Below are 26,628 nucleotides of genomic sequence, written 5' to 3' on the forward strand. Positions count from 1 at the left end.
GTACGTTCATCTCTAGGAGACAGAACGCGTCTCCTTCCTGAGCGGTATGACGGCTGCGTGGTCCCATGGTGTTTATACTTGCGTACTACTGTTTGTACAGATGAATGTGGTACCTTCAAGCTTTTCGAAATTGCTCCCAAGGATGAACCAGACTTGTGTAGGTCTACGATTTTTTTTCTGAGGTCTTGGCTGATTTTCCCATGATGTCAAGAAAAGAGGCACTGAGTTTGAAGGTAGGCCTTGAAATACATCCACAGATACGCCTCCAATTGACTCAAATTATGTCAATTGGCCTATCAGAAGCTTCTAAAGCCATGACATAATTTTCTGCAATTTTCCAAGCTGTTTAAAGGCACAGTCAAGTGTATGTAAACTTCTGACCCACTGGAATTGTGATACAGTGAATTATACTGTCTGTAAACAATTGTTGGAAAAATTACTTGTCATGCACAAAGTAGATGTCCTAACCGACTTGCCAAAACTATAGTTTGTTTACAAGAAATTTGTGGAGTGATTGAAAAACGAGTTTTAATGACTCCAACCTAAGTGTATGTAAACTTCCGACTTCAACTGTGGCCTTAGTCAGACTGCATTTGGTGTACTGTAACATAGTGTTGTGTGTTTAGGTTCACTACTTCAACGAGGTGATGGGGGTGTGGGAGCCTCTGCTGGAGCCCCTAGAGGACGAGATCAGAGACGGCTTCAGATCCTGGACTCTGGGATTAAAGGTGACCCTTAAAGGTCGACGTTGGGCACAAAAAACGGTCCAACTCCGCCTCTTACTCAATTTTCTAACAGAAATGGGGTGTGCCTTTGGTTCATCGATGTGTCATTCTGGTCATGCACGCCGCAACAAACGTAGCTAGTTCGTTAGCTAAGCTAGCCACTGTAGCAAATCAAATTTTATACACATGGTTAGCAGATGTTATTGCGAGTGCAGCGGAATGCTTGTGCTTCTAGTTCTGACAGTGCAGCAATATCTAACAAGTAATCTAACAATTCCACAACAACTACCTAATAGAATATAAATATATAGATGAGCAATGTCAGAGCGGCATAGGCAAGATGCAATAGATGGTATAAAATACAGTATATACATATGAGATGAGTAATGCAAGACATGTAAACATTATTAAAGTGGCATTATTAAAGTGACTAGTGATCCATTTATTAAAGTGGCCAATGATTTCAAGTCTGTATGTAGGCAGCAGCCTCTCTGTGTTAGTGATGGCTGTTTAACAGTCTGATGGCCTTGAGATAGAAGCTGTTTTTCAGTCTCTCGGTCCCAGCTTTGATGCATCAGTACTGACCTCGTCTTCTGGATGATAGCGGGGTGAACAGGCAGTGGCTCGGGTGGTTGTTGTTCTTGATGATCTTTTGGCCTTCCTGTGACATCGGGTGCTGTAGGTGTTCCTGGAGGGCAGGTCGTTTGCCCCCAGTGATGCGTTATGCAGACCGCACCATCCTCTGGAGAGCCTTGCGGTTGTGGGCGGTGCAGTTGCCATACCAGGTGGTGATACAGCCCGACAGGATGCTCTCAATTGTGCATCTGTAAAAGTTTGTGAGGGTTTTAGGTGACAAAAAGCTAGCCAGTAACTCTTCTAGTATGTGTTGACGTCATTTCACGGGATTTGTTTTTGGACGGAAGCTGTAGAGATGTTTTTAAGCATTAAATGACCTGGTATGATAGTGCATTGATCAGTTATACAGTATAACACTTAAAAAAAATATTTTTTGCCCAAAGTCAACCTTTAAAAAATCGCTCATTCACACCACACACACACAAACTCACAAACACTGTCCCATGTTCCACACACATCGCTCATCCAGATATTGTAAACACACTATCCACCACACACTTAACGGCCATGATTTCCCCCAACTGCAGATGAAGAAGAAGCCAGTAAAGTACTCCGGTATATCAGATGAAGTGGACTACAGCATCCCAGACTACAAGACTATCATCAGCATCAGCAGCAAGGACCAGCTCAACATCACCCTCTCCAAGTGTGGACTGGGCATGCTCAGTAACCTGGGCACGGTAAGTCAATGACGTCACACACCAGCACTTTTGTATGTGCTATTCTATTGGCTAGCTGAAAATATAACTTTTTTGTGAACAATTTTTATTTTATTTTTATGGAATCACGTAATCTATACTGTCAATAATAATCACAATAAAACATTTTAAATAAATAACTTTTTATGTCTAAGTGGGTTGTTTTTATTGTGTTGGGATGTAGTGTAGTCCTTATTTCTTGTACATCCCAACGTGTGTGTTTGTGTGTGCGTGCTTGTGAATGTGTGGCAGGCCTTTGCGGAGGCGGCCAAGCAGACATCAGAGAGTTTCCAGGAGGATGAGGCGCCGTTCGTGGTGAAGAACCGTCTGGGTCTGACTGTGTCAGTGGTGTACAGTGAGATGTTCTGCCCCCTGGGCCGTGAGGCCACAGAGAACCGTGTAGAGCTGCAGAACGGAGACAGTGTCAACATGGACTACCGTCGCACCACCACCCACTCAGACCAGTTCTCTGCCATGACCTCGCTGGTGGCCAAGGACTACTACATACAGCCCAGTAAGCAACACAGTTACAACAGTTACACCAGTGCAGACCAGCACCCATATTCAGAGTAGGACTGCTGATCTAGGGATCAGTCTTGCTTTTTATATCATAATGAATAAGATTATATGGACACGGGACCTGATCCTAGATCAGCGCTCCTACTCTGAGTTGCTTTATGAATACGATCCTTGATATTTAGACCCTGGGTCAAAGACAGTGTTAGCAGTCTGACTAGAGGTCGACCGATTAATCAGAATGGCCGATTAATTAGGGCCGATTTCAAGTTTTCATAACAATCGTAAATCTGTATTTTTGGACACCGATTTGGCCTTTAAAAAAAATATATATATTTTTTAATACCTTAATTTATCCTTTATTTAACTAGGCAAGTCAGTTAAGAACACATTCTTATTTTCAATGGCGGCCTAGGAACGGTGGGTTAACTGCCTTGTTCAGGGGCAGAATGACAGATTTTACCTTGTCAGCTCGGGGATTCAATCTTGCAACCTTACAGTTAACTAGTCCAACGCTCTAACCACCTGCTTTACATTGCACTCCACGAGGAGACTGCCTGTTACGCGAATGCAGTAAGAAGCCAAGGTAAATTGCTAGCTAGCATTAAACTTATCTTATAAAAAACAATCAATCAATCATAATCACTAGTTAACTACACATGGTTGATGATATTACTAGTTTATCTAGCGTGACCTGCGTTGCATATAATCGATGCGGTGCGTATTCGCGAAAAAGGACTGTCTTGCTCCAATGTGTACCTAAATCATAAATATCATCAATGCCTTTCATAAAATCAATACACAAGTATATATTTTTAAACCTGCATATTTAGTTAATATTGCCTGCTAACCTGGCTCGTTGCGAACTCTGTGAAGACTATTTCTTCCTAACAAAGACAGCCAACTTCGCCAAACGGGGGATGATTTAACAAAAGCGCATTTGCGAAAAAAGCACAATCGTTTCACGACTGTACCTAACCATAAACATCAATGCCTTTCTTAAAATCAATACACAGAAGTATATAATTTCAAACCTGCATATTTTGCTAAAAGAAATCCAGGTTAGCAATATTAACCAGGTGAAATTGTGTCACTTCTCTTGCCTTCATTGCACGCAGAGTCAGTGTATATGCAACAGTTTGGGCCGCCTAATTTGCCAGAATTTTACGTAATTATGACATAACATTGAAGGTTGTGCAATGTAACAGGAATATTTAGACTTATGGATGCCACCCGTTAGATTAAATACTGAATGGTCCCGTATTTCACTGAAAGAAAAAACGTCTTGTTTTCAAGATGATAGTTTCCGGATTCGACCATATTAATGACCTAAGGCTCGTATTTCTGTGTGTTATGTTATAATTAAGTCTATGATTTGATAGAGCAGTCTGACTGGGCGATGGAAGGCACCAGCAGGCTCGTAAGCATTCATTCAAACAGAACTTTTGTGCATTTTTCCAGCAGCTCGTCGCTGTGCTTCAAGCATTGTGCTGTTTATGACTTCAAGCCCATCAACTCCTGAGATTAGGCTGATGTAACCGATGTGAAATGGCTAGCTAGTCAGCGGGGTGTGCGCAAATAGCGTTTCAAACGTCACTCACTCTGAGACTTGGAGTAGTTATTCCCCTTGCTCTGCATGGGTAACGCTGCTTCGAGGGTGGCTGTTGTCGATGTGTTCCTGGTTCGAGCCCAGGTAGGGGCGAGGAGAGGGACGGAAGCTAGACTGTTACACTGGCAATACTAAAGTGCCTATAAGAACATCCAATAGTCAAAGGTATATGAAATACAAATCGTATAGAGAGAAATAGTCCTATAATTCCTATAATAACTACAACCTAAAACTTCTTACCTGGGAATATTGAAGAGTCCTGTTAAAAGGAACCACCAGCTTTCATATGTTCTCATGTTCTGAGCAAGGAACTTAAACGTTAGCTTTTTTACATGGCACATATTGCACTTTTACTTTCTTCTCCAACACTTTGTTTTTGCATTATTTAAACCAAATTGAACATGTTTAATTTTATTTGAGGCTAAATTGATTTTATTGATGTATTATATTAAGTTAAAATAAGTGTTCATTCAGTATTGTTGTAATTGTCATTATTACAAATACATTTTTTTTAATCGGCCGATTAATCGGTATCGGCTGTTTTTGGTCCTCCAATAATCGGTATCGACGTTGAAAAATCATAATCGGTCGACCTCTAGTTCTCTAGTTTTGTTTGCGGAGCTAACACAAGTAGTTTGCTGGGTCTAGGGTCAATTTAGTCATTGATCTCATGGTTTTTGATGTTCTTGTACTCAGCCCCGGCAGGCCACACTTCAGCCAGCGTGATTCCGTTGATCAAAGTGGGGCGTGGCATGTACAGTGTCATGCACAAAGTCTCTGGGGTCACCCGCTTCCTGGTCTGTCAGATCTACTCTGTGCAGGGAAGCAAGCACATCAAGATCCGCTCTCCCTTCCAGGCAAGTTACAGTCACCGGGGGGGGGGGGTTGCTTCCCTACCCCTCTTCCTTCTCCCTCCACTGTACTTACCTCGACCCCAGAGAATATAATTTCTATCTGAACAACGTGTCTCTTTCTCATGTCTCCCTTACAGATCATAAACCACTTTTCCATCCCGTTCAGAGTGATGGAGGGCTCCACGTGTCTGGGGATGTCATTACCTACAGAGGAGTTCTGCGTGCCTCTCGACTCCTACAGGTAGCACACATACATTTAAATACTTTGAGTCCATCAATCAAATTTACAGTAAAAAAGGATCCAAACATTTCATAGGGCCCTATATGCATGAGGCTGTATAATACAAAATGGGTTATGGTTTGCAGGGTACCAGAGTACTAGTTTATATTTTGTTGGTAGAACTTGCAGCCTCGCCTTAACAGTAAAGGTGAGAATGTCCTTGCCAATGGCAGCATTCTGGTACATGGAATTTTTATTTATTTTACCTTTATTTAACTAGGCAAGTCAGTTAAGAACAAATTCTTATTTTCAATGATGGCCTAGGAACAGTGGGTTAACTGCCTTGTTCAGGGGCAGAACGACAGATTTTTACCTTGTCAGCTCAGGGATTCGATCTTGCAACCTTTCGGTTACTAGTCCAACGCTCTAACCACTAGGCTACCTGCCGCCCATGGGCGACAGTGGTCAGCACAGTCCAGGGCAGTGAGTTTCCCCTGCTGCCTCAGGGCAGTCCAGTGTTGCAGTAGCTGCATCCGTCTCATACCAAGGAGTGTTGTCCTGGATGTAGGATGAGATGTTCCATCATGGGTCACAGAAGCCTCCAGAAAAACACTGCAACCTGCCACAACTGCATCAGAGGCAGTCACTGGCTCAGTTTGCATATCAGTCCGTGTTCATCAGAGCTCCACTCTAGTCCGGTTGCACATGTCATTGAGGTCTGACCAGACTCCAAACCCTGCAGCACGAGTGTCCAATTTTCCATAGGCCTTCCTCCTGAAACCCAGGAAGTTGTCCTCAACGCACACACACCACACACACACACTGACTGCCGTGTGTCCACCCCCCCTTAGGTCAAAGTTGAGCCTGCAGCCGGTAACCGAAGGAGACAATCAATACGATTCTTCCGAGGGCTTCAGCTACGAGTCAGTGAGCCAGCAGCCTGGCGTACGTGTACAGCAGACCTGTCATCGACATGGCAACAGCGCCAGCGTGTTAATGGTCAACATCGTACCTCTGAAAGACACAGTGACATCACAACACATGGGAGTGGCCGGGGAGCACTTTGATGAGCCCTACATCCTGCACCTGTGGCCCTCTGTCCTGCTCCGGAACCTTCTGCCTTACCCCATCACCTATCGCCTACAGGTACACACACACACACTTGTTTTTTTATCCTTGTGGGGACGAAACAATCATTGAACAATCATTGTCATGGAAAACTATTGATAAGCCTAAAATAGCCTTTGTCCTTGTGTGGACCGGCGAAATCTCCCCACTTGTCCAAATTTGACTTGTTTCACTATTGTTCTGAGGAAAACCAAAAAACACACACACAGACAGATCAGTGGCTACTACCCACATTACTCCTGAGTCCCTACCCACCAGCAGAGAAATGGACCTACAGTATGTTACAACTGCTCCTCTATCACCATCATACATAGATATAAAGTTGAAGTCGGAAGTTTATATACACCTTAGCCAAATACATTTAAACTCAGTTTTTCACAATTCCTGAAATTCCCTGTCTTAGGTCAGTTAGGATCACCACTTTATTTTAAGAATGTGAAATGTCAGAATAATAGTTGAGTGATTTATTTCAGCTTTTATTTCTTTCAGCACATTCCCAGTGGGTCAGAAGTTTACATACACTCAATTAGTATTTGGTAGCATTGCCTTTAAATTGTTTAACTTGGGTCAAATGTTTAGGGTAGTCTTCCACAAGCTTCCCACAATAAGTTGGGTGAATTTTGTCCCATTCCTCCTGACAGAGCTGGTGTAACTGAGTCAGGTTTATAGGCCTCCTTGCTCGCACAAGCTTTTTCAGTTCTGCCTGTTAACTCGAAATGATACAACGACAAGGTTCCAGTTTAACAAAGTTTACTATACTATATGAACACACTACAAGGTAGCCATTACACTCAAGGCTAGGTCCATCGACAACTAGACTTCCTGCGCATGCGCACTCTTGACTGAGTGATAGCCCCGTAATAACAGAAATATAGGCATACTTAAAACATGAATTTAACACTGCCACAAATGTTCTATAGGATTGAGGTCAGGGCTTTGTGATGGCCACTCCAATACCTTGACTTTGTTGTCCTTAAGCTATTTTGCCACAATTTGGAAGTATGCTTGGGGCCATTGTCCATTTGGAAGACCCATTTGCGACCAAGCTTTAACTTCCTGACTGATGTCTTGAGATGTTGCTTCAATATATCCACATACTTTTCTTCCTCATGATGCCATCTATTTTGTGAAGTGCACCAGTCCCTCCTGCAGCAAAGCACCCCCACAACATGATGCTGCCACCCCCGTGCTTCACGGTTGGGATGGTGTTCTTCGGCTTGCAAGCCCCCCCCCTTTTTCCTCCAAACATAAGTATGGTCATTATGGCCAAACAGTTCTATTTTTGTTTTTACAATCTTTGTCCCCATGAGCAGTTGCAAACCGTAGTCTGGATTTTTTATTTTTTAGAGCAGTGGCTTCTTCCTTGCTGAGTGGCCTTTTAGGTTATGTCGATATAGGGCTCGTTTTACTGTGGATATAGATACTTTTGTACCGGTTTCCTCCAGCATCTTCACAAGGTCCTTTGCTGTTGTTCTGGGATTGATTTGCACTTTTCGCACCAAAGTACGTTCATCTCTAGGAGACAGAACGCGTCTCCTTCCTGAGCGGTATGACAGCTGCGTGGTCCCATGATGTTTATACTTGCGTACTATTGTTTGTACAGATGAATGTGGTACCTTCAGGCGTTTGGAAATTGCTCCCAAGGATGAACTAGACTTGTGGAGGTCTACAATTTATTTTCTGAGGTCTTGGCTGATTTTCCCATGATGTCAAGCAAAGAGGCACTGAGTTTGAAGGTAGGCCTTGAAATACATCCACAGGTATACCTCCAATTGACTCAAATGATGTCAATTAGCCTATCAGAAGCTTCTAAAGCCATGACATCATTTTCTGGAATTTTCCAAGCTGTTTAAAACCACAGTCAACTTAGTGTATTTAAACTTCTGACCCACTGGAATTGTGATACAGTGAATTATAAGTAAAATAATATGTCTGTAAGCAATTGTTGGAAAAATTACTTGTGTCATGTACAAAGTAGATGTCTTAACCGACTTGCCACAACTATAGTTTGTTTACAAGAAATTTGTGGAGTGGTTGAAAAACGAGTTTTAATGACTCCAACCTAAGTGTATGTAAACTTCCGACTTCAACTGTATACAGTGGTGTAAGGTACTTAAGTAAAATACTTTAAAGTACTATTTAAGTATTTTTGGGGGGGTATCTGTACTTTACTTTAATATTTATATTTTTGACTACTTTTACTTCACTCATTCCTAAAACATATTATGTACTTTTTACTCCATACGTTTTCCCTGACACCCAAAAGTACATTTTCAATGCTTAGCAGGACAGGAAAATGGACAAATTCACGCACTTGTCAAGAGAACGTCCCTGGTCATCTACTGCCTCTGATCTGGAGGACTCACTAAACACAAATGCTTTGTTTGTAAATTATGTCTGAGTGTTGGAGTGTGCCCCTGGCTATCCGTCAATTAAAAAAACAAGAACATGGTGCCATCTGGTTTGCTTAATATAAGGAATTTGAAATTATTTATACTTTTGATACTTAAGTATATTTTAGCAATAACATTTACTTTTGATACTTAATTTTATTTAAAATCAAATACTTTTATACTTTTACTCAAGTAGTATTTTACTGGGTGACTTTCACTTTTACTTGAGTAATTTTCTATTAACTTATCTTTACTTTTACTCAAGTATGACAATTGGGTATTTTTCCATCACTGCAATTTAATGCAGAAATGATAAAAGTGCTGAAATTTGTTTTGGTTGAAGTTGAATTGACAGTATAAAACAACCAGAATGGAGAAAGACTCATTTAAATCACTTAGAATGTATGTGTTGCCACCCTAGGATCACTCACTACTCATAAAGCAAATGTACAACTTTTATTATTCAAAAACTAAAAATACCATTATACCGTCCAATTTTTAAAAAATACCGTGATATAATATTTTGGCCATATCGCCCAGCCCTACCGTCTGCTTTGCTTTATATAAGGAATTCGAAATCATTTATACTTTTACTTATATTTGAGCAATTACGTTTACTTTTGATACTTAGTATATTTGAAACCAAATACTTTTAGACTTTTACTTAAGTAGTATTTTACTGGGTGACTTTTACTTGAGTCATTTTCTTTTAAGGTATCTTTACTTTTACTCAAGTATGACTACTGGGTACTTTTTCTACCACTGGATATACAGTGGGGAGAACAAGTATTTGATACACTGCCGATTTTGCAGGTTTTCCTACTTACAAAGCATGTAGAGGTCTGTCATTTTTATCATAGGTACACTTCAACTGTGAGAGACGGAATCTAAAACAAAAATCCAGAAAATCACATTGTATGATTTTTAAGTAATTAATTTGCATTTTATTGCATGACATAAGTATTTGATCACCTACCAACCAGTAAGAATTCCGGCTCTCACAGACCTGTTAGTTTTTCTTTAAGAAGCCCTCCTGTTCTCCACTCATTACCTGTATTAACTGCACCTGTTTGAACTCGTTACCTGTATAAAAGACACCTGTCCACACACTCAATCAAACAGACTCCAACCTCTCCACAATGGCCAAGACCAGAGAGCTGTGTAAGGACATCAGGGATAAATTGTAGACCTGTACAAGGCTGGGATGGGCTACAGGACAATAGGCAAGCAGCTTGGTGAGAAGGCAACAACTGTTGGCACAATTATTAGAAAATGGAAGAAGTTCAAGATGACGGTCAATCACCCTCGGTCTGGGGCTCCATGCAAGATCTCACCTCGTGGGGCATCAATGATCATGAGGAATGTGAGGGATCAGCCCAGAACTACACGGCAGGACCTGGTCAATGACCTGAAGAGAGCTGGGACCACAGTCTCAAAGAAAACCATTAGTAACACACTACGCCGTCATGGATTAAAATCCTGCAGCGCACGCAAGGTCCCCCTGCTCAAGCCAGCGCATGTCCAGGCCCGTCTGAAGTTTGCCAATGACCATCTGGATGATCCAGAGGAGGAATGGGAGAAGGTCATGTGGTCTGATGAGACAAAAATAGAGCTTTTTGGTCTAAACTCCACTCGCCGTGTTTGGAGGAAGAAGAAGGATGAGTACAACCCCAAGAACACCATCCCAACCGTGAAGCATGGAGGTGGAAACATCATTCTTTGGGGATGCTTTTCTGCAAAGGGGACAGGACGACTGCACCGTATTGAGGAGAGGATGGATGGGGCCATGTATCGCGAGATCTTGACCAACAACCTCCTTCCCTCAGTAAGAGCATTGAAGATGGGTCGTGGCTGGGTCTTCCAGCATGACAACGACCCGAAACACACAGCCAGGGCAACTAAGGAGTGGCTCCGTAAGAAGCATCTCAAGGTCCTGGAGTGGCCTAGCCAGTCTCCAGACCTGAACCCAATAGAAAATCTTTGGAGGGAGCCGAAAGTCCGTATTGCCCAGCGACAGCCCCGAAACCTGAAGGATCTGGAGAAGGTCTGTATGGAGGAGTGGGCCAAAATCCCTGCTGCAGTGTGTGCAAACCTGGTCAAGAACTACAGGAAACGTATGATCTCTGTAATTGCAAACTAAGGTTTCTGTACCAAATATTAAGTTCTGCTTTTCTGATGTATCAAATACTTATGTCATGCAATAAAATGCCAATTAATTACTTAAAAATCATACAATGTGATTTTCTGGATTTTTGTTTTAGATTCCTTCTCTCACAGTTGAAGTGTACCTATGATAAAAATTACAGACCTCTACATGCTTTGTAAGTAGGAAAACCTGCAAAATCGTCAGTGTATCAAATACTTGTTCTCCCCACTGTATATGTATATCATATATCCTCAGACCTTCCCCCTCACATGACTATTATTGGTCACTGATTGATATTGTGTGTGTTGATTGGCTGACAGGACAGTGAAGAGCCCGCCCTCATCACACTGATGGACGGCCACTCAGCAGAGCTTCACACCGCCGTCATGGACCTGTCAAGCCTGGAACTCCGCCTCCTCAACTACCTGGGGCAGGATTGGAAGGCCCACTATGGTCTCCGTGGCGACCAGGACGAGATCACCTTCATTGTGTTCCACTCCCTGCGTGATGAAGAGGAGGAGGTTAGGTTAGGGGAGGGTGGAGAAAGGAAGCGGGCAGAGCTGGACATTGCGGTGCATGTGAAGTACGATGCGGGCCTGACTGAGGTGGCCATCCATTCTCCCTACTGGATGGTGAACAAGACGGGTCGCCTGCTGCAATACAAGGCCGACGACATCCACCGCAAACACGCCATGGACTATGACATGCCCCTGCTCTTCTCCTTCAAGCCACGCAACTTTCTGCACAACAACAAGGTAGTGGGTGGGGATTGACTTTGGTCAAAGCACAAACCAAATAGCGGGGCCGCTATTTTTTTATTTAAACAACGACTGGGCTTTTAAACGATAATGCCTAATCTTAAAGACCTAATCCTAACTGCTTGTCTCGCCGACCTCTAACCTTTTTCTCTCCCCGTGGCAGGTGCGGCTGATGATCTCGGACAGCGAGCTGTCTGATGATTTCTCCCTGGATACCGTGGGTAGCTATGGTGAAGTGAAGTGCAAGGGGAGGCTCAAAGATTACCTGGTGAGTGGTGGTGAATCAAGACTACTAGCAGTGAACCTGCTGGGAGTTTATTTGAAGTGACACCAGCAGAATTATAGTGTCGGTTGATGTTCACCCTTTCAACAACTTTCAGATTGGTCATGGAGTGTGATTTGCTGAACATTGAACAATCCACAGATGATGAGTGGATTGATTCAGGTTGATTGTGGCTTTCTATGGTTTGATTGAAGATCGGGGTGAAGATCGACCCCAGCAGTTTCAGCCTGACCCGTATCGTGAGCTTTGTGCCGTACTACCTGTTGGTGAACAGGACCAAGCATGTGATCTGGGTGGGAGAGGAGGGCCAGGACCACTGGACCAAGGCCAGACCACACCAGGTACCACAACTAGAGCTACCTACAACCCCCAATGCAATGCAATTCAATCCATTCAGGAAGTGCAATGAAAAGTGCTGATAGTAAAAATGTGTTCAAATCATGGCTTGAATATCAGTTATTTTCCTAAATTGACAGAATTTTAAAATGGAATAATGGAGCCCTACCCTGCATACAGTAGCATATCCATGTAGTGAAACTGACCTCTCTGTTTTTGTCTCTCACTCTCTTCTCTCGCTCTCTTTTCTCTCTCACTTGCTTCTCTCGTTCTCTCTGTGCTACTCAGGCAGCCATCCCATTCTGGCCCGAGAAGGACTCCAAGAAGCTCAAAATCAAGGTAGAAGGCTGTCAGTCAACCCCTCAAACCATGGACTTCACCAAACCAGAAAACTGCCTGTTGCTGCACCTCGACAACACTGTGAGTAACGCCTGAAATTGCACTACACACACACACAAACTTAAGGACTGTACTGGAGTGTTTGTGGGTAACTACTGTATAAGCTGATGTGGCGATAAATACATTTTCCAAGTTGGGTTCCTTAAAGTACTAGTACTACTACTTTTAAGTTGGCTTTCCTCCTGTATTTTCCAGCTGGGCGGAGTCATTGTGGACGTGAACCTATCAGACCACTCGATCATTATCCGTTTTTCGGACTACCACGATGGAGCCGCCCCCTTCCTCATCATCAACCACACCCAGGAGCAGACGCTGGAGTTCTACCAGAGGTAAAGGAGAGACTGGAGAGAGGGGGTGGATGGGGGAGGAGGAGAGAGGGGAGGAGGGGAAGGATGGGGAGGGAGGGAGGAAGGTAGGTAGGTAAACAGGGCAATAAGCAGAAATATGTTTGATTAAATGGGTGACATTCTATTCTTAAAACAGGTGCAATGCACTGAAACAACCTATATTCCTCATAAATCTTAGTCTATCTTGAAGTGGGATGTCTCAACTTTCCTTTTAGCAGTGTCCTTGAGATAGTGGCGATTATTTATGGGGACATAAGTAAACAGTACAAAATAAGTGTTGAGGCTGTCCTCATTGGTTTCTGAATGAAACCTGCATGTTTACAGCCTCAGGTTCAGCAAACTTCCCAGGCTGTGCTGCGTGCAGGATACACCCCTATCTTTTGTTTTTACTTGTTGTCCCTCGGTTTTGTTTGTTGTTGGCACTTACTTTTTATTTGTTTTAATACACGGTTTTTGTTTTCTTCGATTTTGTGTTTTGTCTGTATTTTCCCTGTTTGCATGGATGAATTTCCTTTGGTTTGTGACTTGTGATTGACACTTATTTTGCTTTAAGTCAGAATTCTTTGCTAGTGACATTGTTTGTCTGAAATGTGAATGTGTGCTCTTTCTTGTTGACAGAGTTTGTGTGTGTTTATGGATTTGTTTGGTTTTTGTTTGGATGGGCAGATTGCGGAGAGACTCGTCAAAATGCGTGGCAGACGAGCTGCTCGAACTCTCCTTCTCACTAGAGGAGACCCAGCGCAGGTAGCAGGACCCAGCCCCACGGGTACTCTGGCTCTCACCCACTCAGACCTTGGGGGGAGGGAGGGAGAGGGGTATGGGGTAGGAACACACAGAATGAGTGACTTGCCTCAGATGGGGTGGATATATTGGGGAACTATAAATTCTCTCCCTAGCATACAATGACTAATGCAGATGGCATGGGCCATAGAGCGAACGCACACATATACGGTGGTGTTTGCAGTCTGTGTGTTCCCATTTCATGGTTCAGGAGTGGTCAGAGTGTGGTCAGAGCTGGACCCCCAGGTAACCGCAGGTGAAGAGCCTTTGTTCGGTTTTGGTGCTGAAGGAGGATCTGCTCCTTACATGCCACTCCACAAGAAAATAGATTATGTGCATTATATAAATGCAAAAAAATATTGTATTACATATTAATATCACTGTATGGTTCAACAACCACGAGTCAACTGATTGTTAGTGACCAAACTACAGAGTGTGGAGTGATCAAGGAGGAGTTCCGGCTTCACAATGTTATGACTGTTTGCCCTTTGACCTCCCCCCTATATTCCAGGTTAATTTGCTTCATAGTGGGACTCTGCTGCTTGGATGGGACTATGGCAATGGGATCTGACCTCTGCTTACTAGTGCCTTACATTTTCCACAACCCCCAATTTCCATCGCCCATGTTTTTTTCTGACTGTCAGCCATCTTCCTAGTGGTGGGGTTTGCGTGGTCTTGTGTGTGTGCTTTCTAACTCTTTCTCGTTGCGTGTGTGTGTGTGTGTGTGTGTGTGCGCAAGTAGCAGTCAGAAGGAGAAGGACAAGCTGAGCCCGGGGAAGGCTGTGTACTATACCTGGGCTGAGCCCACCGGGTCACGCTCCCTGGCCTGGCAGTGTGGCAGCTACAGTGGCGAGCTGAAGAGTGAAGAGGTAGCGTAACACAGCTTTCTATTCACTCCTAGTAGGGTTGGGTATATTACCATAGCACCGTCTATCGGGGATGATTAGCAGCCATCGTCAATGGTGATGACATCGTGATGTGACAGAGGATGGGCAACTGGCGGCCACTTTTGAAAGCCCTCGGATCAACATAGAATATTAGAATACACAAGGCACAATTTTGAAATTTGGTTGTGCATCAGCAGATTTTCTCTTACAGTATGTCAGTCATTGATGGTCACTCAAATTACTGCCTGGGGAGCCCCCATTGAATTTGTTAGTCAGTCTCACTCAGATATCATATTAAAAACTTCTCTCCACCTCATAGCAAAATGAGTAGAATTGCATGAAATGTGTTATGAAATAGCAAATTCTTCTCTCCACCCCAAAGCAAAATGTGTAGAATTGCAACATTGCTTTAAAACTGCAACATGTTCTCTATGTACCATTATCAAAATGTGTAGAATTGCATGAAATATACTCTCTGTCAAGAGGGGAGCTGCTAAAAGGTTTTGCTTGCAATGCGGTGTTGGGGTGGTATGCACATGTGGGTACACAATCCCGCAAGCAATTTTTTTCTCTCTGGATATGACTTGACCTATTAAGCTTCTCTCAGTTTTATGCATCCTGGATCTCTCCCACTGCGCTATTTCATGACTAAACAATAAATAAATTTAACAGTTCTAGTAGGCTCAGAAAGTTTTTAATTGTATTTGAATAAGCTAAAAACATGGTACGGTAATAATGAGATTGATAGAACAAACAATAGCAAGATAAGAAAACATAAAATGAGTTGTTTTGAACAAACCTTACATTTGAGCAAAGCTTGTAGGCTAGTATAAGAATGAAATTAAGCATGCATGACAGAAAAAAAATGCCTCATTGCCATTGTGAACCAAATGGACAAAAGCCTAGACTAATCCAACTAACTGAAGTATCATAAATGACAAGTTACGAAGTGTGTTTCCCAAATATTATAATAACGTATTTGTCCTGAAGTTGCAGCTTTCAAATGGGAATAATTCTGAAAGTCGTAGTCTATAGCTTGTCTATTCCCAATCACAGTTTTATTTTGAATGACAAATATTTCAGGCCACAATAAGTGAAATTGAGCGAACAATACCAAAATGGAAACGAATGAGAAGTCAAACAATACCAAGATGGAAACGGATGAGAAGTCAAACAATACCAAGATGGAAATGAATGAGAAGTCTAACAATACCAAGATGGAAACGAACGTGAAGTCTAGCAATACCAAGATGGAAACGAACGTGAAGTCTAGCAATACCAAGATGGAAACGAATGAGAAGTCTAACAATACCAAGATGGAAACGAATGTGAAGTCTAACAATACCAAGATGGAAACGAATGAGAAGTCAAACAATACCAAGATGGAAACGAATGAGAAGTCAAACAATACCAAGATGGAAACGAATGAGAAGTCAAACAATACCAAGAGGGCAACGAATGAGAAGTCTAACAATACCAAGATGGAAACGAATGTGAAGTCTAACAATACCAAGATGGAAACGAATGAGAAGTCAAACAATACCAAGATGGAAACGAATGTGAAGTCTAACAATACCAAGATGGAAACGAATGAGAAGTCTAACAATACCAAGATGGAAACGAATGAGAAGTCAAACAATACGAAGATGGAAACAAATGTGAAGTCAAACAATACCAAGATGGAAACGAATGAGAAGTCAAACAATACGAAGATGGAAACAAATGTGAAGTCAAACAATACCAAGATGGAAACGAATGAGAAGTCAAACAATACCAAGATGGAAACGAATGTGAAGTCAAACAATACCAAGATGGAAACGAATGAGAAGTCTAACTATACCAAGATGGAAACGAATGTGAAGTCTAACAATACCAAGATGGAAACGAATGAGAAGTCTAACAATACCAAGATGGAAATTAATGTGAAGTCCAACAATACCAAGATGGAAACGAATGAGAAGTCAAACAATACCAAGATGGAAACGAATGAGAAGTCAAAAGAAAACTTTAGAGCTGAGCAAAATAAAATAATTGATGGTTGGCCTAGGCCTATTTCCATATTATTTGAGCAATGTGCAACCTACCTACAACGCATAATAGCTTAGGTCTTGCGCCTCGATCAGACCGACAGCATCACTGCTGAGTAATAAATTCTGAATTCAAACTTTTTTCATTATGTAATCAAATTTTTTTTGTCTATGTGTGCAATGAAAGTTAAACATTCACCTTTTGCTACTATTTCTGTCAACTCTAGACATACAATTTAATGCGTGGTGTAGTGCAATTGTTTTAGGGGAGGGAGCTCTTTTTTAAAATTAATGACAACATCATTTCTCAATCAAAGTTTGTACCGAATATCATTATGGAATATGCATAAAATGGTTCCTCCAATTGCATCGTCTACGCACACATATTGTCTCAAAAAAATAAAAAAATAATATATATATATTTTTATTTATTTAGTTTTGAGACAATATTCCATAATGATATTCGGTACAAACTTTGATTGAGAAATTATGTTAACAACAAATTTGTGGAGTGGTTGAAAAACAAGTTTTAATGACTCCAACCTAAGTGTATGTAAACTTCTATATATATATATATACAGTTGAAGTCGGAAGTTTACATACACTTAGGTTGGAGTCATTAAAACTTGTTTTTCAACCACTCCACAAATTTCTTGTTAACAAAAGTTTTGGCAAGTCGGTTAAGACATCTACTTTGTGCATGACAAGTCATTTTTTCCAGCAATTTTTTACAGACAGATTATTTCACTTATAATTCACTGTATCACAATTTCAGTGGGTCAGAAGTTTACATACACTAAGTTGACTGTGCCTTTAAACAGCTTGGAAAATTACAGAAAATTATGTCATGGCTTTAGAATCTTCTGATAGGATAATTGAAAAAAAAATTTTTTTTAATTTACATTTTTTACATTTTTATCCCCTTTTCTCCCCAATTTTCGTGGTATCCAATCGCTAGTAATTACTATCTTGTCTCATCGCTACAACTCCCGTACGGGCTCGGGAGAGACGAAGGTCGAAAGCCATGCGTCCTCCGAAGCACAACCCAACCAAGCCGCACTGCTTCTTAACACAGCGCGCCTCCAACCCGGAAGCCAGCCACACCAATGTGTCGGAGGAAACACCGTGCACCCGCCCCCCTCGGTTAGCGCGCACTGCGCCCGGCCCGCCACAGGAGTCGCTGGAGCGCGATGAGACAAGGATATCCCTACCAGCCAAACCCTCCCTAACCCGGACGACGCTATGCCAATTGTGCGTCGCCCCACGGACCTCCCGGTCGCGGCCGGCTGCGACAGAGCCTGGGCGCGAACCCAGAGACTCTGGTGGCGCAGCTAGCACTGCGATGCAGTGCTCTAGACCACTGCGCCACCCGGGAGGCCGCTAATTGACATAATTTTAGTCAATTGGAGGTGGATGTATTTCAAGGCCTACCTTCAAACTTTGCTTGACATCATGGGAAAATCAAAAGAAGTCAGCCAAGACCTCAGAAAAAAAATTGTAGACCTCCACAAGTCTGGTTCATCCTTGAGAGCAATTTCCAAACGCCTGAAGATACCACTTTCATCTGTATAAACAATAGTACGGGACCACACAGCCGTCATACCGCTGAGGAAGGAGATGCGTTCTGTCTCCTAGAGATGAACGTACTTTGGTGCGAAAAGTGCAAATCAATCCCAGAACAACAGCAAAGGACCTTGTGAAGATGCTGGAGGAAACCGGTACAAAAGTATCTATATCCACAGTAAAACAAGTCCTATATTGACATAACCTGAAAGGCCGCTCAGCAAGAAGGAAGCCACTGCTCCAAAACTGCCATAAAAAAGCCAGACTACGGTTTGCAACTGCACATGGGGACAAAGATTGTACTTTTTGGAGAAATGTCCTCTGGTCTGATAAAACAAAAATAGAACTGTTTGGCCATAATGACCATCATAATGTTTGGAGGAAAAAGGGGGAGGCTTGCAAGCTGAAGAACACCATCCCAACCGTGAAGCACAGGGGTGGCAGCATGTAGTGGGGGTGCTTTGCTGCAGGAGGGACTGGTGCACTTCACAAAATAGATGGCTTCATGAGGAGGGAAAATTTTGTGGATATATTGAAGCAACATCTCAAGACATCAGTCAGGAAGTTAAAGCTTGGTCGCAAATGGGTTTTCCAAATGGACAATGACCCAAAGCATACTTCCAAAGGTGTGGCAAAATGGCTTGAGGACAACAAAGTCAAGGTATTGGAGTGGCCATCACAAAGCCCTGACCTCAATCCTATAGAACATTTGTTGGCAGAACTGAAAAAGAGTGTGCGAGCAAGGAGGCCTACAAACCTGACACAGTTACACCAGCTCTGTCAGGAGGAATGGGCCAAAATTCACCCAACTTATTGTGGGAAGCTTGTGGAAGGCTACCCAAAACGTTTGACCCAAGTTAAACAATTTAAAGGCAATGCTACCAAAAACGAATTGAGTGTATGTAAACTTCTGACCCACTGGGAAAGTAATGAAAGAAATAAAGCTGAAATAAATCATTTTCTCTCAACTATTATTCTGACATTTCACATTCTTAAAATAAAGTAGTGATCCTAACTGACCTAAAACAGCGAATTTTTACTTGGATTAAATGTCAGGAATTATGAAAAACTGAGTTTAAATCTATTTGGCTATGGTGTATGTAAACTTCCGACTTCAACTGTATATATATATATATATATATATATACTAACTTTCAAAAGTTTGGGGTCACTTAGAAATGTCCTCGTTTTTTAAAGAAAAGCACATTTTTTGTCCATTAAAATAACATCAAATTGATCAGAAATACAGTGTAGACATTGTTAATGTTGTAAATGACTATTGTAGCCGGAAACGGCAGATTTTTTATGGAATATTTACATAGGCGTACAAAGGACCATTATCAGCAACCATAACTCCTGTGTTCCAATGGCACGTTGTGTTAGCCTTTTAAAATTATAAACTTGGATTAGCTAAGTGATCATTAGAAAACCCTTTTGCAATTATGTTAGGACAGCTGAAAACTGTTGTTCTGATTTAAAGAAGCAATACAATTGGCCTTCTTTAGACTAGTTGAGTATCTGGAGCATCAGCATTTGTGGGTTCGATTACAGGCTCAAAATGTCCAGAAACAAAGAACTTTCTTCTGAAACTCATCAGTCTATTCTTGTTCTGAGAAATGAAAGCTATTCCATGCGAGAAATTGCCAAGAGACTGAAGATCTCATAAAACGCTGTGTACTACTCCCTTCACAGACCTGCGCAAACTGTCTCTAACCAAAATAGAAAAGAGGAGTGGGAGGCCTGGGTGCACAACTGAGCAAGAGGACAAGCACATTAGTGTCTAGTTTGAGAAACAGATGCCTCACAAGTCCTCAACTGGCAGCTTCATTAAATAGTACCCGCAAAACACCAGTCTCAACGTCATCAGTGAAGAGGCGACTCCGGGATGCTGGAGTTATGCATACCTAATTTCAAAATAGGCCGCCATCACTGTCAATTGTGAATGATAATTCAGTTTTACCGGTGAAATGTCCAAACTGCATGCCAATCATGTGATCTCAATTAGTTTACATCTTCTTGAATTACTGTTTTGTGAGCGAATTAGAGCAGATTGTGTTAACTAATAGCCTTTCTTGTATTTTGTTTCAATACAAGCATACAGTGCATTTGAAAAGTATTCAGACGCCTTGACTTTTTCCACGTTTTGTTACTTTACAGACTTATTCTAAAATTGATTAAATTGTTATTTTTTCAATCTACACACAATAACCCATAATGACAAAGAAAAGCAAAATAAAAAACTGATATCACATTTACCGAAGTATTCAGACCCTTTACTCAATACTTTGAAGCACCTTTGGCAGTAAGTACAGCCTTCTTGGGTATGACGCAACAAGCTTGGCATAGCTGTTTTTGGGGAGTTTCTCCCATTCTTCTCGGCAGATCCTCTCGAGCTCTGTCATGTCGGATCGGGAGCGTCGCTGCACAGCTATTTTCAGGTTTCTCCAGAGATGTTAGATTGGGTTCAAGTCAGGGCTCACGTGGGCCACTCAAGGACATTCAGAGACTTATCCCGAAGCCACTCCTGCATTGTCTTGGCTGTGTGCTTAGGGTTGTCGTCCTGTTGGAAGGTGATCCTTCGCCCCAGTCTGAGGTCCTGAGCGCTGGAGCAGGTTTTCATTAAATATCTCTCTGTACTTTGCGCCATTCATCTTTCCCTCGATTCTGAGTAGTGCCCCTGTCGCTGAAAAACATCCCCACAGCATGATGCTGCCACCACCACGCTTCACCATAGGGATGGTGTCAGGTTTCCTCCAGACGTGACGCTTGGCGTTCAGGCCAAAGAGTTCAATATTGGTTTCATCAGACCAGAGAATCTTGTTTCTCATGGTCTGAGAGCCTTTAGGTGCCTTTTGGCAAACTCCAAGCGGGCTGTCATGTGCCTTTTACTGAGTAGTGGCTTCCGTCTGGCCACTCTACCATAAAGGCCTGATTGGTGGAGTTCTGCAGAAATGGTTATCCTTCTGGAAGGTTCTCCCATCTCCACAGAGGAACTCTGGAGCTCTGTCAGAGTGACCATCAGGTTCTCGGTCACCTCCCTGACCAAGGTCCTTCTCCCCCGATTGCTCAGTTTGGCCAGGCGGCCAGCACTAGGAAGAGTCTTGGTGGTTCCAAATTTCTTCTATTTAAGAATGATGGACACCACTGTATTATTGGGTACCTTCAATGTTGCATAAATGTTTTGGTACCCATCCCCAGATCTGTGCCTCGACACAATCCTGTCTCAGAGCTCTATGAACAATTCCTTCGACCTCATGGCCTTGTTTTTGCTCTGACATGCACTGTCAATTGTGGGACCTTATATAGACAGGTGTGTGCCTTTCCAAATCATGTCCAATCAATTGAATTTACCACAGGTGGACTCCAATCAAGTTGTAGATGATCAATGGAAACAGGATGCACCTGAGCTCAATTTCGAGTCTCATAGCAAAGGGTCTGAATACTTATGTTAAGGTATTTCTATTACATTTTTTATTTTTATGAATGTGCAAACCTGTTTTTACTTTGTCATTGTGGGTTTTTGTGTGTAGATTGATAAAAAATAGACTGCTCAAAAAAATAAAGGGAACACTAAAATAACACATCCTAGATCTGAATGAATGAAATATTCTTATTAAATACTTTTTTCTTTACATAGTTTAATGTGCTGACAACAAAATCACACAAAAATGATCAATGGAAATCAAATTTATCAACCCATGGAGGTCTGGATTTGGAGTCACACTCAAAATTAAAGTGGAAAACCACACTACAGGCTGATCCAACTTTGATGTAATGTCCTTAAAACAAGTCAAAATGAGGCTCAGTAGTGTGTGTGGCCTCCACGTGCCTGTATGACCTCCCTACAACGCTTGGGCATGCTCCTGATGAGGTGGCGGATGGTCTCCTGAGGGATCTCCTCCCAGACCTGGACTAAAGCATCCGCCAACTCCTGGACAGTCTGTGGTGCAACGTGGCGTTGGTGGATGGATGATGTCCCAGATGTGCTCAATTGGATTCAGGTCTGGGGAACGGGCGGGCCAGTCCATAGCATCAATGCCTTCCTCTTGCAGGAACTGCTGACTACTCCAGCCACATGAGGTCTAGCATTGTCTTGCATTAGGAGGAACCCAGGTCCAACCGCACCAGTATATGGTCTCACAAGGGGTCTGAGGATCTCATCTCGGTACCTAATGGCAGTCAGGCTACCTCTGGCGAGCACATGGAGGGCTGTGCGGCCCCCCAAAGAAAAATGCCACCCCACACCATGACTGACCCACCACCAAACCGGTCATGCTGGGGGATGTTGCAGGCAGCAGAACGTTCTCCACGGCGTCTCCAGACTCTGTCACGTCTGTCACATGTGCTCAGTGTGAACCTGCTTTCATCTGTGAAGAGCACAGGGCGCCAGTGGCGGATTTGCCAATCTTGGTGTTCTCTGGCAAATGCCAAACGTCCTGCACGGTGTTGGGCTGTAAGCACAACCCCCACCTGTGGACGTTGGGCCCTCATACCACCCTCATGGAGTCTGTTTCTGACCGTTTGAGCAGACACATGCACATTTGTGGCCTGCTGGAGGTCATTTTGCAGGGCTCTGGCAGTGCTCCTCCTGCGCCTCCTTGCACAAAGGCGGAGGTAGCGGTCCTGCTGCTGGGTTGTTGCCCTCCTACGGCCTCCTCCACGTCTCCTGATGTACTGGCCTGTCTCCTGGTAGCGCCTCCATGCTCTGGACACTACGCTGACAGACACAGCAAACCTTCTTGCCACAGCTCGCATTGATGTGCCATCCTGGATGAGCTGCACTACCTGAGCCACTTGTGTGGGTTGTAGACTCCGTCTCATGCTACCACTAGAGTGAAAGCACCGCCAGCATTCAAAAGTGACCAAAACATCAGCCAGGAAGCATAGGAACTGAGAAGTGGTCTGTGGTCACCACCTGCAGAACCACTCCTTTATTGGGGGTGTTTTGCTAATTGCCTATAATTTCCACCTGTTGTCTATTCCATTTGCACAACAGCATGTGAAATTTATTGTCAATTAGTGTTGCTTCCTAAGTGGACAGTTTGATTTCACAGAAGTGTGATTGACTTGGAGTTACATTGTGTTGTTTAAGTGGTCCCTTTATTTTTTTGAGCAGTGTATATACAGTACCAGTCCAAAGTTTGGACACACCTTCTCATTCCAGGGTTTTTCTTTATTTCTTACTATTTCCTACATTGTAGAATAATAGTGAAGACATCAAAACCATGAAATAACACATATGGAATCATGTAGGAACCAAAAAAGTGTTAAACAAATCAAAATATATTTTATATTTGACATTCTTCAAAGTAGCCACCTTTTTGCTTTGATGACAGCTTTGCACACTTTTGGAATTCTCTCAACCTCCTTCATGAGGAATGCTTTTCCAACAGTATTGAAGGAGTTCCCACATATGCTGAGCACTTGTTGGCTGTGTTTCCTTCACTCTGCGGTCTAACTCATCCCAAACCATCTCAATTGGGTTGTCGTGGTTTCATTGTAGCAAATCAACCATGAAGGCCTGATTTCACGCAGTCTCCTCTGAACAGTTGATGTACTTGGTCTTTTACCAAATAGGGCCATCTTCTGTATACCACCCCTACCTTGTCACAACACAACTGATTGGCTCAAACACATTAAGAAGGAAATAAATTCCACAAATATACTTTTAACAAGGCACACCTGTTAATTGAAATGCATTCCATTTTAGAATAAGGCTGTAACATAACAAAATGTGGTAAAATTCAAGGCGTCTGAATACACTCCGAATGCACTGTATATCCGGCCTAGTGGCTTGCTGTGTTGAGGATTTTTTAAACTATTCAGCTTCAGATAAATGACTAAGGAGGTGTTTTTGTTGTATTATTATAAAATACTAATGAATCATTGTGATCTTGTGAGATATTAATTCAGCTTTGATCTAACTATACTAAACAAGCACCATTGTGATAAGTGATAATCTTCTATTTTTAATAATAATAATAAGTGATAAGTAGGATTATTAGGTGTAGGCAACAGATCTTGATGAGGGTTATTTTCAAATCGTGGTGCTGAAAGGACCGTACCATAACTAAGTGGTCACATATTGTTCTAGGTTCCACTGCGCAAGAGGGGGGTCTGTGGAATTTGAAACATCCAAGCAGAGACAGTGAATTTGGATCCTCGATCTCGTTGGTGTGTTGATAAGGTTCCTGTAGTGGATCAGTTTGTCTGCATAGGCAATAGAGGTGATACGTTTCTGTAAGCTAAGCACTCAGACAGTAGGGTGAGTTCAAGTGCGTTGTACATGAGCACAAGTCCATAACACACTGTTTTGAGAACAGCCGTTTTAGCAACCCCTGGAGTTTTGTCTGTGGCAGTTCTTGTTACATCAGATTTGGCCCATTCAGCTCCCCTAAATATGTTGTCATGAATCCCGATTCGTCTCGTCCCTCCCGTAGCATGCGAGCTTGCGCTAGCGGTCTATTCATACTTTTTCTGTTTGTTTCTTAATTATACCATTTTTTTAAATACAAAAATGTCTGGCCTCTATGGGGGCGATAACATTGTCTATCGGGCGATTTTATATGTACAGAATCACGATAGAACAAAAGTTGATTGCCCAACCCTAACCACCATTCACCATTTGCGCTAGCGGTGTTGATATGTTACATTCTCACACGGTTTGATTGATAATATGGTTCATTCTTATTTATACCAGTGTTTCATATTCGTGTGATGCACATTTTGTGTTGAGTACATCAGACCAATATGACACACAGGCGTGAGGCTCAACCATAGTATCTCCTCAGACTAATATGTAGGCTATATGTATATATGTATACATATTACATATCACACTTAAAATGAACTGATATGAAACAGACTAGAATCTCCTGTTTAACAGAGCTGCTTAATAAGGTGTAGTCCATCAATAATCACACAACTTTAATCGGATCATTATTCAGGCTCCGATCCTCAAAAGGCTTAGTAAAGGATTTAGGTAAGTCCACCAGAAACTTTGAAAGTGTTACTGCATTTTTATCCCCCTTATACTGGTTTGATGACCTGAGCAGTTTTACAAGGGAAGCAAAATGATGATAACCAGTTTAAAATTCTACAAGACAGACAAAATACGTACAGTAGTATAAACATAGTGTAAAAAGTTGTGGAGGCTTTCTTTGCATCTGATGTGCACTTGATCCGTGTGTAGGACCTGCGGTTGGACGTGAATGAGGAGGGTAAGCTGTACCTCATCTCATTCTACGAGGGCCTCCAGCGGGTGGCGCTGTTCACCGAGGACAGGCGGATCTACAAGCTGCTGTGTGAGAGTGAGAAGGCCGAGCTGGCTGAACAGGAGATCATCCTCTCCCTGCAAGACGTTGGTGTCTCCCTGGTCAACAACAGCAGCCACCAGGAGGTGTCCTTCATTGGCATTACCAGGTATACACACACTCACATGGTATATACACTCACTCACTATGGTATGATGGTACTACAGTTGATTGTACTGTGAGTGGAAAGGTGGTTCCAATTTCAGAACAGCAGCATGTTCAGTGTGCTTTCCTCCTGTGTGTGTAGTTCAGATGTGGTGTGGGAGTTCAAGCCAAAGAAGAAGTCTCGCTGGAAACCCCTGAGTTTTAAATATGCAGCGCTGCTGGAGACCCACTTCAGAGAGTACACCGAGAGTGGATCAGTGGACAACGCCATCTTAGACCTGGATAGCAACTTCCAGGTCAGACAGCAACTGGATATGCCACTGTACAGTATCCATGCGTCTGATACCATGTACCATCCACTTGAGATCCTGCCCCTTGAAAATTATACAATTTGTAAAGGTAGATGTGGTTCTCAATTTGTGCACAGCTCCAGTATAACCTGTGTGTGTGTGTGTGTGGGCTAACTCTGTTATCAGGTGTCTCTGACGCCAAATAGGCAAGACATGAGGATGATGAAGCCATATGATGCTCCAATCAGGAGGAACTTCCTTCCGGGGGTGAAGGTGGAGTACAGCGTATCGGCCCGCCAGAGTGCTTACCGTGTCCAGATCAACCGCATACAGGTGGGTTCCAGAGAGTTGGAAAGTTTGCACTCTATCCAACTGTATGGTGGGTCCCCACCCGACCTGACTATCATACCATAGATTTTTTACCTTGACCATTTAGTCATTTGGCCAACTATTCAGTTCAATTAAATGCCATTCCTTTCATGCTGACTTTTTTTTTTGGTTCCATTTTTTGAGTCCTTTATTTTTCCACAGATCCAGAATCAGCTGCCTGGAGCAATCTTTCCCTATGTCTTCTACCCAATAAAACTACCAAAGTCTGTCACCATGGACTCAGGT

General features: G+C 42.6%; 1 protein-coding gene across 5 annotated transcripts in view; it reads left to right on the forward strand.

The window, feature by feature from the left end:
- Nucleotides 1-26,628, forward strand: part of LOC139577092 (intermembrane lipid transfer protein VPS13A-like) — a 90,394-nt gene that overhangs the window by 23,812 nt on the left and 39,954 nt on the right. For 2 of the 5 annotated variants that reach the window (XM_071403888.1, XM_071403889.1), the window contains exons 41-57: nucleotides 627-728; nucleotides 1,889-2,041; nucleotides 2,312-2,573; nucleotides 4,881-5,041; nucleotides 5,176-5,279; nucleotides 6,110-6,404; nucleotides 11,246-11,680; nucleotides 11,847-11,951; nucleotides 12,161-12,307; nucleotides 12,591-12,722; nucleotides 12,897-13,030; nucleotides 13,715-13,792; nucleotides 14,571-14,697; nucleotides 25,498-25,727; nucleotides 25,866-26,019; nucleotides 26,200-26,346; nucleotides 26,545-26,626. In XM_071403888.1, coding sequence (XP_071259989.1) covers nucleotides 627-728; nucleotides 1,889-2,041; nucleotides 2,312-2,573; nucleotides 4,881-5,041; nucleotides 5,176-5,279; nucleotides 6,110-6,404; nucleotides 11,246-11,680; nucleotides 11,847-11,951; nucleotides 12,161-12,307; nucleotides 12,591-12,722; nucleotides 12,897-13,030; nucleotides 13,715-13,792; nucleotides 14,571-14,697; nucleotides 25,498-25,727; nucleotides 25,866-26,019; nucleotides 26,200-26,346; nucleotides 26,545-26,626 — 2,848 coding nt within the window. Of the gene's footprint in view, nucleotides 1-626; nucleotides 729-1,888; nucleotides 2,042-2,311; nucleotides 2,574-4,880; nucleotides 5,042-5,175; nucleotides 5,280-6,109; nucleotides 6,405-11,245; nucleotides 11,681-11,846; nucleotides 11,952-12,160; nucleotides 12,308-12,590; nucleotides 12,723-12,896; nucleotides 13,031-13,714; nucleotides 13,793-14,567; nucleotides 14,698-25,497; nucleotides 25,728-25,865; nucleotides 26,020-26,199; nucleotides 26,347-26,544; nucleotides 26,627-26,628 lie in introns of all 5 variants that reach the window. The other 3 variants (XM_071403892.1, XM_071403891.1, XM_071403890.1) reach the window with 2 other exon arrangements.

Source organism: Salvelinus alpinus, chromosome 5, assembly GCF_045679555.1.
Source record: "Salvelinus alpinus chromosome 5, SLU_Salpinus.1, whole genome shotgun sequence".
Taxonomy (NCBI): Eukaryota; Metazoa; Chordata; class Actinopteri; order Salmoniformes; family Salmonidae; genus Salvelinus; species Salvelinus alpinus.